The sequence below is a fragment of the Hemiscyllium ocellatum genome, chromosome 9 (genome assembly GCF_020745735.1).
Source record: "Hemiscyllium ocellatum isolate sHemOce1 chromosome 9, sHemOce1.pat.X.cur, whole genome shotgun sequence".
In the NCBI taxonomy this organism is placed as follows: Eukaryota; Metazoa; Chordata; class Chondrichthyes; order Orectolobiformes; family Hemiscylliidae; genus Hemiscyllium; species Hemiscyllium ocellatum.
The window spans coordinates 40,049,568-40,063,570 of record NC_083409.1 but is presented as its reverse complement, the minus strand read 5'-3'; the positions used below and the strand labels follow the sequence as shown (position 1 = coordinate 40,063,570).

The 14,003-nt window shown below is 36.2% G+C and overlaps 1 protein-coding gene across 1 annotated transcript in view; it reads left to right on the top strand.

Annotated features, from left to right (window-relative positions):
- Positions 1 to 12,305, top strand: part of uhmk1 (U2AF homology motif (UHM) kinase 1) — a 32,212-nt gene extending 19,907 nt beyond the window's left edge. Inside the window, exon 8 of the mRNA XM_060830173.1 lies at positions 4,053 to 12,305. Within this exon, the coding sequence (XP_060686156.1) occupies positions 4,053 to 4,208 (156 nt within the window). The 3' untranslated portion in view covers positions 4,209 to 12,305. The remainder of the gene's footprint in view (positions 1 to 4,052) is intronic.
- The last annotated feature ends 1,698 nt before the right edge of the window (positions 12,306 to 14,003 follow it).

Below are 14,003 nucleotides of genomic sequence, written 5' to 3'. Positions count from 1 at the left end.
TCCAGCATCTGCAGTCCTCACTTTCTCCATTCCTTCAGATTAGGTACCTCCACTCATCCCCCTACTGGCATGGCTTCTGATTTTGTAAAATTGGTCCTGTAACTTGAGAAACCACCATATGAATTAATTGTTTGAATCATTCGAGGAACAGACTTCTCCGAATTAGCCAAAAATAAAAGCACATCATCAGCATATAGAGTGATTTTATGTTCCCCCATTCCCACCTTTGGCGATACTATTTCAGGATCCCCCCTGATAGTTTTGGCAAACAGTTCAATTGCCAAGATAAATAACAGCGGTGATAAAGGACACTCCTGTCGACTACCTATTTCAAAAGGACTGCATTCCCATTGTACTGTGTCCTGTCCTCGTCCCACCCCCGACCGACCGAGATAGCTCTGCAAAATAATCCCTAAACCTAACATTGATCTTCTTTAATTCGCGGATAATCGTACCAGCCTTCTCCCTAACAGACATAATAGATTGGAAAGCTTTTTTCCTCCTAGTCAAATAAGCCAGATATCTACCCAGGCTTATCTCCAAATTCAAACCGTCTTTGTTTGGCAAAGGAGACCTTTTTTTTAGCCACTTGTGTGTGCACTGAGTTGAGAGCAGCTCAGAGAGCTGTGACCTGCTGTAGCTTAACCAATGACAGCCTATTATAATATGTTTTCTCAGCTACCTTCAGCCAGACTTCTAGCATCTGTTGCTGCTCCTCCCTCTGCCTCTTTCTAGTCATCGAATATGAAATGATCAGACCTCATAAATATGCCTTAGTGGCTTCCCAAAACATTGCCGGATTACTAACTGTACCTGAATTGATATCCCAAAAGACCCTGAACTCTCTCGTAATATACTCAACAAATTTGCTATCCCCCAACAAAAATGGATCCAGTGCATGGCGCCAGTGACATACACTACCCTTGATTCATCTAACATCTAAATACATCGGTAAATGATCCGAAACGCCTATATTCCTAATTTTGCATGCCAGTATTCTGTCCAAACCGTCAATTGGCATTTAAAAAAATGTCAATTGAGTGGGTTGAAATAGAACATGAAGTCTCTTCCATTTGGGTGGAGTACCTCCCACACATCTACAAGTCCCAACTCATCGCGCATGTCCACCAAAGATTTAAGACACATTGACAACATATCCCAACATTTATAAATATCCCAATATTATTTATGAATAGTACTGTTTGACAACTTAAGAAGCCTTATTAATTATGCATTTGCCAATGAGATGAAATTAGCTGCTTCTCCCCAACTTTCCCCACAAGTTCCAGCATTGTGTGCAGATTCCATTCAAGAAATGATATTCAGACTTTAGATCCTTTAGTGTGTTGAATTCAGACCAAGAAGCAACTGTTGCAAATCTATTGCTCGCCTTTCATGATAGGTAAGGAATTACTATAGCATAACAACTTAAGTCGTTGAAGCCAGACCACTACCATTTGACCGGGATCTATCCAAGTGTAACAATGAAATTGAAGTTGAGGCCAGTGCAACCCATTTCTGTTCATAGTGTCCCTTGGTATCTAAAGTCAAATCTAAAGTTTGCATACATATTCTTTCCCATAAATGTTCCACAGCCAGAGGAGCAGCTGTCATTGTTGACACTGCACTCCAAATCTTGTTGCATAATGCCCTACTTAAGGGAGATGATAATACATGGTCAGCAGTTCAAAAAAAGACCATGATCACATTGAGAGTTCTTCATCCTGACATTGAGTTTCAAAAGGCAAACACACCCGTGCAGATCTTTAGCATTATTATTCTGAATTAATGCTCTTTTTGTACCTACAAAATAGAAATGGGCTTGTTGGAAAAAAAAAGTGCTGCATGATTAAATCTACACGCTGTAGCTTTTTTGAAATCTCAAATTATGTTCACTTTAATTTAGTTAGTTCATTTTCCAGATTCAGAATTTGCCAAATCGTAATAAAGCAAGCACCCTGATCATCTTGTGACCCTTCTTCACAGGAGTCACAGGTCTCAAAATGTTAACTGCTGTCTCTTCACAGATGTTGTCAGACCTTCCGAGTTTCTGCAGCAATTTGTTTTTGGTAGTTTCAGATCTTCAGCATCTCTGTAGTTCTTTGTCTTATATTGCCTTGATGATCTTTCCTACCAGTTTCAGAGGCTTTGTTGATGGTGAATTCAACTGAATGCTTATTTACCTAGTAGAAGTCCATTTTGAATTTTATAAACTATAACATATATTGTCCATTAAAGGAATCACTGGCCTGGCTGCAGCAAAAATATTTACTTTATCAGGAGAAAGGCCAGAAAACTTCATACAGACAAACATTGATTACCCTGAAAGAATGTTGATTTTTGAACTTTTGTACGATTAGTCTGTCCACGTATTGAAAGTCGTGTTGATGGTTGAACAAAACAGAAGTATATATATAGTTCAAGAGAGAACTACATTGCAGATGTTAGAATCCAGGGAAAAATTAAACATTTTGTCATGGAGGGTCATTGATGCAATGAAGTTCTGTTGTTTTCCTGTCAGTCTTTTGCTCATTCACACAGTCCTTTTTTTGACTACTGTGCTCTTGAGTCTAATGTTTAAAGGAAACGAGCAAACTTACTGGAAATTACAAACTACACATGTCTTATACTGTGCATGAGCAGCCTGCCATGTTTACTGTTAGTAAAAATCCTCATTTGAAGCTTGCAAGGAATATAACTCACCCAGGGTAGGACTTCAATGTATGTGAAATTCTCTTTTCCCAGAAAGCAAAATCTGTTCAATGCAGAGTTTAATAAAGTTTTGAGAGAAAAAGATGTCGAGGGTTTTGGAATCTTAAAAAGGAAAGCGGAGTTGAGACTACAATGAGACGAGTCATGATCTTAAATTGAAGAGCAGGCTCTAAGGGCTGAGGGTCGAGAAATAACCTGCAGATATAATTAATTAAGGAGTGAACAGCGAGCTAGGACAGAAATTCATGTATTTAGGAAGCACAGATGGAAGAAGTAACAAATATAAGAACAAGGATAGCAATGGGAAGGCCATATTGGATAAGAGACTGTTCCTGAATACCCAATTCAAAGAAGCAACGTTTTAAGGAGCTTGGTTTAGAGTGGATTTTGAATGGAAGTCAGACTTGGATGTTACAGAAGGATGATAATAGCTTTCTAGTGTGGGGTTGGAGGAGAATGGACAGGGCCTGCTAGACAGAAAAAGTAACAAATGAAGAAGTGCTCTGGAGAGTGAGTGAATAAAGAAATTTGTTGATCATAGTCAGGAAAAGCCTGGTAGGGGAAGGGAACATTTTGAGAAAGGGCAGAAATAATGTTGGACCGAATGGAAATTGAATTATTGGTTCAAGGTACAAAGACCAGAATCTGCCATCGGTCAGAGAACACATAAGTAATAATGCGTGCTACTTAAACCAGAACTGAACTCTGCTTTCAGACCTCATGGCTTAACCAATAAAAGTTGGTTTTTGGGTATGTTACAGGAAAAACAAGGTTTTTTTCATCAGTGTGTAGAACAGGCAGCATACAAACAGGCCATTTAACCCAAGCAATCCACGCTCCACGAGTCTTCTCCCACCTTTCCTTATCTATCAGTATAGCTCTCGATTACTTATCTTCCTCTTTAATGCATCATATGCTATTCGCCTCAGCTGCTCCACACAATGGTGAGTTCCACATTCTTGCCATTCGAGGTTTAAAAGAAGTGTTTTTCTGAAATGGTTGTATTAAAGAATGAGAATCGAGATTGGCATTACTTTGGATTGATAATACTTAGAGGTTACCTCTTTCCTTCTCCTTTTCATGAGTGAAAAAATTGTGTTAGCTTGTGATTTGTGTTTTACAGCTACACTATTTACTACAAATAAACTTGAACCATCTAAGTTCATCTCAAGTTTGTCCAGGAGCAGAGAATGATACAAATGTGAATCCTCAATATTCGGTTTAAGTTTACAGCCCTTTCTTCTAAGAGGCTCTGTAGCTCCTGTCAAGACTGAGATAAACAAAACTTTTTTTAAAAATAATATTTGACCATGATTCTCTCTCTCTCCTTTAAAAACTAGGTTTTTGTTGAATTCAGACGTGCGGCTGACTGCAAAGTGGCCCAGCAGATGCTGACCGGAAGAATGTTCGATGGCAAATTTGTTGTGGCTACGTTCTACCCGCTTTGTGCCTACAAGAGGGGATATCTGTATCATACCGTAGTTGCTGACACCTAAGTTACAACAGGGCTCACCATATTTTGCAATCACCCAGGTTCCTTTTGAAATGTTCCTTAATACAATAGTGTAAAAGGTTAAATATTTTGCTCCGTTTCCTTTTGTGTGTAAGCGAGCATCAATTTAAGCAGCTAGTTTTAGAGAAAAGGTTTACAGAGTTAGGGATTAATGCACTTAAATCTGTTGGCAAGTTATTAACAAATTCTATTTTATTACTAGAAATTATTGCAACCTGCATTTGGTTCGTAAAATGCTGAAATGACATCTTTGCTGGCAGAGCTATCAATTACGTTCTTGTTAATGGGGAGCATGCTGGTGAAAATTAAGATTACTGTATTTGAACCTAAAGAAATCACAGAACATTTTTGTAAATAGTGGGAAATATAAAAGACAAAAGTAGGTTGAATCTGATAGTGAGGTCATAAGGATCACATTGCAAGCATTTAAGTGCTCTAGATGCAGAAAAGATGTAATTTCTTAAAGGTTTTAATGAATGTGTGTAAGTATACTCAGACACACGCATGCAAACACCCACATACACCAGAAAAATAGCTTTTTACTGTGAGCAAGGGGATGCAGATTTGAGCACTTTCTCTTAAAATTCTCAGTAATGCTTTATTTGGCCTTCATATTACAGCAGCTTGAATGGTACGTGTGTGGTGCAGTGCGGATGTATTTATATTCAGGGAGATAAAAGACGTTCCTTGTACCATTTCAGAACTTGAGATAGTATTACATGGATTTTCTTTTTGCCTCATCCTGCGACAGCTTTGGTACTGTTCAGTGGCTTCATGATGGACAAACTCACCATAGCAGGCCCCAAACGCTAATTAAAGAGCAACTTCTTCCACATCTGAACATGCTCAGATATATAGTCAGCAGTCCATATCAGCAGCAAATTGTTTAGTAGAATTACTAGGGACATAAACAGCATTTAAATCTTGACTGCAAAGTACACTTGGCTTCCTTAGACATCTTTTATATATCTCATAATTTAGTATAAATAAAATCTAGTATTCCTAAAATAGTAGAGGCCATGATCACTTTATTGCCCTCAAATCATTCAAATGATCCAAATAAAATTCAGATGTAATTTCAGGGAAATGAGAAATAGCATACGTACTCTAGTGAGTGCCAAGCATACCAGATTTTACTGTAAAGTCAAAAATACCCAAAACCAAAAGAACTTCAATAAAAGGATTAGTCTAACATAGTTGTGACTGTATCTATCTTGTTACCATTACAATATTAAAATACATTGCATTTTGTATAAATGTGCTTGGAGTTGGGAATATGTTCAATCAATATTTCAAGGTTTTCCTTCATTTGACCTAGGGAGACTGTTCATATAAATTTTTATTATTATTCGAACCAATAATAATGACATACTAACCATGTCTCCAGATATTGCAATTTAAAAACAAAATTGCAGTCGTGATGTTTTCCAGTTCGATGCACATAGACCTTAAATTACCAGAACAAAAGGTACAGTTTTTTAAAATAGAATTGATATGATTATTTGATAAGTTAGCTAATGACCAAAGACTTATTGCTGTAATGGAAAAACCTTACAAGCAAAATCTAGAATCAGTTTTTGAAGTACTCCATATGACTTAAAAATACATAATGGGTATGATTCAAATTGCACAATCTGAAAGTATGTAGAAGGCAACCTCAAATCATGGCTTTCATAAATGAATTGGATAAGGAAAAATAAAAGTCCTGGTTATGAGGTAAGGACTGGGGGAATTGGTCCAGCTGAAATGTCATCCACCTCTGCTTTAACCACTTCAGGGTTCTCTTCTATAATTCAAAAAAGGGTTTTAGTGGCATAGTTATAACATGCTTAAGCACTATTCAGAGATGTAATCTGAGCTTACATCTCAGGTATGTTGAAGGCTAAATTAAAAACTTTAGGTTTTAAAGTCGTTGGTGTGCATACACCAATTTCTGTCACTTATTTATCTCTCTAACTTCAAGGCTGCAAATAAGTGGATTGATTTATCTAGAATGTGTGCACTTCAACTCAAATTTGAAATCAAAACTGCCTGAACTTTAAATTTAACCAGATTACATTTACTAGAAGTAAATTTCAGTTTGTACTCCAAGCCTTTTAGTATTGTACGTAAGTCTGTTTATATTTTAAAACCAGAGCAGCAATCTTAATAACAAAAAGGTACCAAAGAAAACATATCGGGACTATAAACACCCAACATTTCGGAACATATTAATGATTCCATGTTTCCTGTGCCAAATTCGTACTTTGATGGTTTTGCCATTACTCTTCTTACTTATTCAAAATGGATAAGGCCTCCCGCTTCCAACACCCATCATTTTAATAGATCTTTGAGTAGTTTTAGCGATTTTAATACAAAGGAATATTCTGAACAGAACATAAATTGTCTATCTTTTGGATATGAGGTATTAGTTTCTAAATTATCTTGCCAGATCACTGATAGCAAAAAAAAAGTGTTTTTAATAAAGATCTGTACCAGCTAAATGTGGAACTTTGCTGTTTTCCTTGGTTGGAATTCAGAAACTACAGGATGAAATATTCTGGAATCATTAAGGTGATTTTAAAAAAAAATTAGTTAATGAAGTTTCTTCCCGTTTCCCACATATACTGTATTGCAGGAAGTGTACTTTGCAGTTTTTTTGGAATGCCAGTACATGGATGAGTTGCTTGTCCTTTGCCATACCTTAATGTAGGTTTAGAGTTGCCGCTTGCTTGTCTAGTTTTGAATAGGTCTCCTTATTCCTCGGGAGTGTGAATTCATGTTATATATCATGCTAAATGGTTAGCCATGCCTCTGTCTCTGATAACTGTCAAGCACTTTACTTGGTCCAGTTTATTCAACTCTAGATCAGACAATCCAAATGCCTTGAGATTCAGACTAGATTCAGAGTAGCAGGCAAGAAGAATAGTGGCTTTTCCATATAATTTTTAAACATGTGAAGTTATTGATGGTAAACTGCAGTTAAACTTCAGCCTTTTCCAGTAAGTGGTGTGTTGATTGTGGCCAATAGGACTCATGTGCCACATCTTCTGATTGACTAAATTAGCAAACATTCTTGCTTGTGGTCTTGAGATCGGACAGACTATGACAGTCTTTTAAATATCTTTGATCTGACTGGCTGCCAAATTAGTCCAACTAATATCTCCACCTTTGTTGTAAATATAATTAATTAGAAAATGGATGTGTAACATTAAATTTTGTAAAAGTATTTTTATTGTTTTACAAGCAGTATTTCTGCACTTCCATTCAGTTTTGTTTTCAGTTCCCTTTTATGTGGATCAGACTTAAAAATCTGATTTGCAGATCTGATCTAAACTCCCTTGTGGTTATTTAAGTTAGTTCTGTCATACCAACATTTTGAACATCTATAGCTGTGAAATATGGTAAATGTCACTTAAGTTCACCTGAAGCAATCCAAAATTTCCAGCTTTGTAACCAGACTTATGGCTTACATAATCACTTTGCATTCATGTATGTTGGCCCCATGTGCTAGACCATATTTAAGAAGTCAACCATAAAAGTTTGGATAGCCACTAAATTCTGTACAGTGCTGGTATACACAGTTGACAGAATACAAATAAATGCTGTTTTTTTCCTGAAGTTATCAACCAGGTTTTGAATGTTTTCAGCACTCTCTGAAACAATGTAAAAGTAAATCCATGCATAGTGACATTTTAACTAAGAACTTAATGTTCTGATTAGGAATGGTGCAAAACTGAAATCATAACATATTCCTGTGAACCTCTCATGGCTCCAAACCTAATGTCAAGGTTAGCAATTGTAAAAAGTATTCATTCACCACTGCGTACAGATTGCAAACTTAACTCTGACAGAGTTAAAAAGACTATCTATTTCTGAGATTCAGAAAAGCACCATCTCCTCCTTTTGAACTGGGAGTGCTTCAGCCATATCTAAACAAAGTGATATTATGTTGTTCTGATTATAGGTGAAGGAGCTGTAGTGGATAGAGATCAGGCTCCTTTTAGCACTGCCTATTTTGCTGCTTGCACTTTAGAGCTTTGGCCATTTTTAGAACTGCCTCATAGTGTAAACCTTTCTGCAGAGTTTTTTTTGTGTGGATCAAAATAGTATCAACTGTATTTGATTTGGAAAACATTTTTCGGTATTCGTATATTTTTACTCATCAATGGAGGTGAAGCTTGATATAAATACCATGCAATAACATCCCAATTTGACTATCTAGGTGCATCAGCTTTCTTCTTTTTGAGCTAAGGATTATTAGCATTCCTGCTCAACCTTTTATTAATGTTTCAGAGGAAATGATTGGTTTCTCAGTAAATACCTCTTCCAGTTACACCTGCTTCATGAGGTTGATAACATTTACTCAGTCATGGCTTGCAATAGCCATTAACCTGCCTGGTGAGGTAGCTTTCTTCACTTTTCAGGAATAGACCCTCCTCACAGTAAAACTTGCCATTTAAGCATGCAGTAATCGCAATTTCTTTCCTGCCAAAATCTTGAGATAATCACTTTGTAGCCATAACCTGTTTAGGTGGGCAAAACAGAGTTTGAGATGTGGCAAAGTGCTGGTTATGCAGATAGAAACAATTATTTGTGTATGGTCATCAGAGTGACACATTGCAATTTGTTATGCAAACTTAATTTAGGGAATATAGTGGGATTAGTATATGCAATTTTTATAAAAGCAAGTGTGGATTATTTGTGAAGTTTTCTGCATGTTTTTTTAAGAATGCAAGGCTTGTATCTCCAAACTAAGGAAATTTGCCTCGTCATCAGTGTATTTATTTACTAAAGCTAGAGATTGACGTGGTACTGTGCACTGATGCATGTTTTTCCAGTTTTGGTTCGTGTGCTGTCCTATGCAAAAGACTTGAGCCAAAAGAGATAAATGTGCTACCTTAAATATTTGCCACATTCCTCAATCAGTTGCATTGGGAGTGTAAAAAATTGTTTCCATGGAAGTGGTGTTGAAACAAGACTTTCCATTCTTTAAACAAATGCTAGAGGAAAGGGAAGAAATGAGATATTTGCACAGTGTGAATGTGTGAACAAAGTGTGTGTAGGACTGTTTCAAAAAAGAACACAATGCTATTTTGTTTGACTATTAACTTTGCTCACATGCCTGTCACTGTAAACCTGAAGACAAGGGTATCAGAACAGTACACTTATGATTTCAGTTTAAACCAATCTCCACAAAATCTTGTGATTAGAAGGGACTAAAAGCAGCCGGGCATTGAAATTCTGTAGTTAAATCTTTCTCCTACAGAAATAATTCCAATAACAATTTAAAAGCTATTACTGGGTTATCAAAATATTTTTCAATGTGTGTGGCCTGCAATGTGTCTATGCATGAAATATACAATTCTCACCAAAACTCTTGTGACTAACAAATCATTGATTCTTGTGTACTGTTTACAGCAAGTTTGTCTGAGGTGCTGTGCTTATTGCACAAGCGAATGTTTCCAGTTAAAGTTTAAACAATCCTATCAACAATCAGACACGGCTTACGTTTCAGACCATGGTGTTCAGAAACTGTTAGTACCAGCTCATAAGGCTCTAACCTCTAATATTTGATGTTTTTGTGCAACATCTGTATGTCCCTGGTGTTGATACAGAGGTTGTGGAATGAGTTTATTTGTAAAGTGAAAAAATAACTGGTAGTTTATGGAGCCAGTCGAATTCTTGTATTAATGCATTCTATAATCAAGATGATTGTAAACTTCCATATACTGATCAGTGAAATGTAATTCCTCGATATAATGTATTTTAATTGGGAGTTAATTTGTCGTAGAAATTTGGATTAAATTCACATAAAAAGGAAGCATGTTATGCTTTGCTGATATGTGTCTGGATTTATGTTATCCTGTAACACCAAAGAGTAAAAGTGTCCCTAGCTTTTATATCAGAAGCTACATGGTCAAACTGGTCCCAAAGCAGCTTCTGTAGAAGCCACAGCAGACTCCATTAGTTTGAAATCTGATTGTATGTCAGAGGTCCAGGAAGTTTGATGATTGCACAAATAATTGTTTCTCATTCCAAAATGACCAGTGCAGCAGTTGTTATAAACTGGCCTCACGCTTTGAAATACTTAATTTGCTTCAGTCCTGTGCATCACTACTTGATCCAACTATTTCTGCTGCTGCGTTAGATTTTAATCAGGCATTTTTGTTCTCAGGAAGCTTTTGGAAATGTAGGCAAGGTGTTTGTATTATTCTTCCGTTTTCCAAGATGATGCATTGGATTTATGTAATTAAACAAACAGACACTTTTTAAAAGCAAATTATTGAATGCATTGCCAGGCACACTCACTGCTTATCTGGCACCTTTGTGAAATTTGTGTTATCAACCGTAGAATGCTCAACCGTAGTTAAGTCCATTCATTATCACTGGATATTCAATAAATTGTTTTTTCCTGATATAGCGCAGCTATATATTACATAATTGTATTGAAGTTCCTGCTTTAAAAAGTTTATAAAAATGTAACATTGTCCTGTGGCTGAATCAGACTGAGCTGATGGATATAGAGCCATTTATGTATGCTGGTGTCGTTATAAAATACTGCTGAGTGCTGATTGTGACAATTCTTTTTCTAATACTTTGAATAACTACTGTGAATATTTGTAAACTATCTGCAAGTGGTCAAGCTGCAATTTATGTAAACTTTGGCAAACAACACAATTAAGATTTCAGCATTCATCCTGGGCATTTCATTGGGATTGAGTGTTAAAAGTTACTGCACTGAACAACTAAGTACTATATCGATGCATGTTTCTTGCACTTTTGTGCCAAGTTATGAGGCCAAAACCTATTGCAGATCTTTCCTGCATTTAAGGAATGTGGAGAACGTTTAGAAGGGGAGAGCACAAAATACCAATGTGAAAACAAAGGGGAAAGAGCAGTGAATACTGAACAATAACGTTGAGGTGTTGTAAACCGTAAAATTGCAGTTGTTTTCCATGCAGTTTTATTGCGAGTTCTAGTTTTGTTTGCATGTTTGTTTATTGGTACAACTAATTGTCTTCCACAGAAACTGTAATAGTACCTGATTAGCTTGGAAAGTGTTGCTCAAGTCCAATGTCTATCTTGTTTTAAAAACATTGCTGTAGAGTGAGATTTTCCAGACTAAAAATACTAAACAAAGGAGGACCAGTCCAAATTTGTCTTATTGCTTTTGCAATTAGGGCTATTTTGTTACTACTAATTACGGGGACAGGATAACCTCTTTGATTAGTTCTGCACCAGTTGCCACTTTTCAGTAATGCAAAATCGATGCTGAAATTGGACTTAGAGGGAATGGTGTAGCACTCTTACTTTTCAGCAGGCTTACAATTTGGGTTTGTCTTGATTGTATTACGATTTCTTAATCTTGAGCAAGGAGGTTTAAGTCACATTGTAAGTAGACGAGCACTTGATCATTTTGAGTACAAAAATGCTCAGTTATTTTATTGCTGAACAAGGAAATGTAAACATAGTGCTGTTTTTAGATTGACAGTGTCACTATCTTAAAACCTACTAGAAAGATGCATTCAAAAGGAAGAAAAAAGTTACCTTAATGACTAGTGATTCTGGTCACCTTCAGAACTATTAGTTCTCTACATTGATTTAATTTTATCTCCAACAACTTGTCTCTCAACACAACTTATTAATGTGCATAAATTTCTGCTGGTTTAGCTTAGTCATTCCTCTTTTTAAAATCAAGTGCTGAAAATGTTTTAGAAATTTTACAAGTGTTGCAGCAAATGAGGAAATGAAACTCATCCATTTTAAATATACCCTTTTATTGTATGGTGAAAACGTTAAAATGTAGACAATAGAAGATGCAGTACTGCTAGACCATTTCTACAACCCAACATGCATACAGTAAAAGAGTTCCCGTCCAAATCCAGAATACTGTAAAACAGCTTTAATGCGTTGGGGACTAAACAGTAATGCATCTTATATTATGCAAGGATTTAGACGTGTGAAATACTTTTGTCATCTTGGTCATTCTGCTTGGTGTATCTTGAAAGGCATGCTACGATGTCTTGTAGCATTTATCTCCTTTTGGTAAAATACTGCCTTATGCTTTAGTGACAATAAACAAAGCTACTTGAACAAATTATGTTGTGTTTTTGTAAAGATTATAAAAGTCAATTTCTTAAGTATTAGATGTTAAACATTTGATCTAGAATACAGAATGAAGACTTCAATGTTAGCGTAAGCATGAATGTAATGACACAAATAATCACACCAGTTACCCCTATCTTTTGATTCATTGCTGTACCACAAACAAAAACAGAGATTAATAAAAGGAGTCAGGAGCAGGACCCTGGGTAATAGGTTTCCAGCTAATCGAGAAATACTTTGTCCAAGTTATGCAACAATGATTAGTTTTGCAGGAAATGTATCAACTGCAGTTTGTTTCCATTCTCTCTCTTCATTCAGATAATGAATTGCGTTGTGTCCAACTGTAGAAACCATAACTTAGAAAGATGTAAAGCGTGCAGCTAAATTGTACTAGTTTAGTTTTGGCAATGAGCGTCATCAATTCTATGGAAAATGAGAGAAGCTAAGATTGTTTTTGGAAACAGATGAGGTTTTTTTGGGGTGGGGGGGGGGTGAAATCTAATTATGAAGGATTTTGATAAGGTAAATTAGAAGCTAATTCCACTGCTAGGAGGATTGGTAATCCAAGGACTAAAAAGTACCTGAGGGAGGATAGATTTTTTTTCTGGATAGTGAATACTCATCTGGTATGCTTTACCTGAGAAAAACTGTGGAAGCTAATCAATAGTAACTTGAAAGTAATGAGATAAATTTTTGAAGTGGTAAATTCAGTAGAGTTAAGGGAAATGTTCAGAGAATATAGACTAAATTAAAGGCTCCTCAGAGCCAGCATTGAGCTGTATAATTTGAGGAACTGTGAACACAAGGTTCAGAACATAAGCTGGATAACAGACTATTTTAAGTACGAAAAATAAGCTGGCATAGTGTTCCAGTTTTAAGAAGCAAATACCATGGTAGTATTATCTTTAAAAAGTTGATTTGGTATTTAAAAGAAATTGTGGATGGAAGTTAAAGCCTACTGAAAAGTTTTTGGAAGAAAAGATTTTTTAAAAATACAAGTGTTCCTCTGCTAATCTCTTTGTATTTGATTGCCACCTGATCATATTGCTTGGGATTGCATGAACAACTGCAAGATGTTAGACTAATTGCACATTTAAAAAAGATTAACACCACTCAAGTATTATAGTGCAGTTGATAATCTGGGCACAAATAGAAGTAAATCTGCATAACTAGAATTGTTACAGACAGAAAAGATATGCAGTTATTTGCCCTTCTCTCAAGTGACTGCAACAAGTATTTGTACTTTAAAGATACAAGACTAGTTCTTTTGTAAATTTAAATCGAGTTTTTTTTGGCATCATGGTAGCCCACAAATCCACTAACACACTAAAACAGCAGCTATATAGACCCTATATTGACAACAAGCAAAACTAATGCCATTTACAAAATACCGTGCAAGAACTGTAACAAACAGGAAGAAAACTAGCCACCAGGATACATGAACATCAACGAGCTACAAAAAGACATGACCCTCTCTCACGAGTATCTTTACATACAGAAGAGGAAGGATACCACTTCGACTGGGTCAACATATCCATCCTAGGACAAGCCAAACAGAGACACGTGTGAGAATTCCTAGCAGCGTAGAGTTCCAGTTGGAATGCTATCAACAAACACATTGACTTGGATCCCATTTACCACCCCCTGAGAAAAAGAACAGGAAATAATATCACCAATCCAAGGATACCGA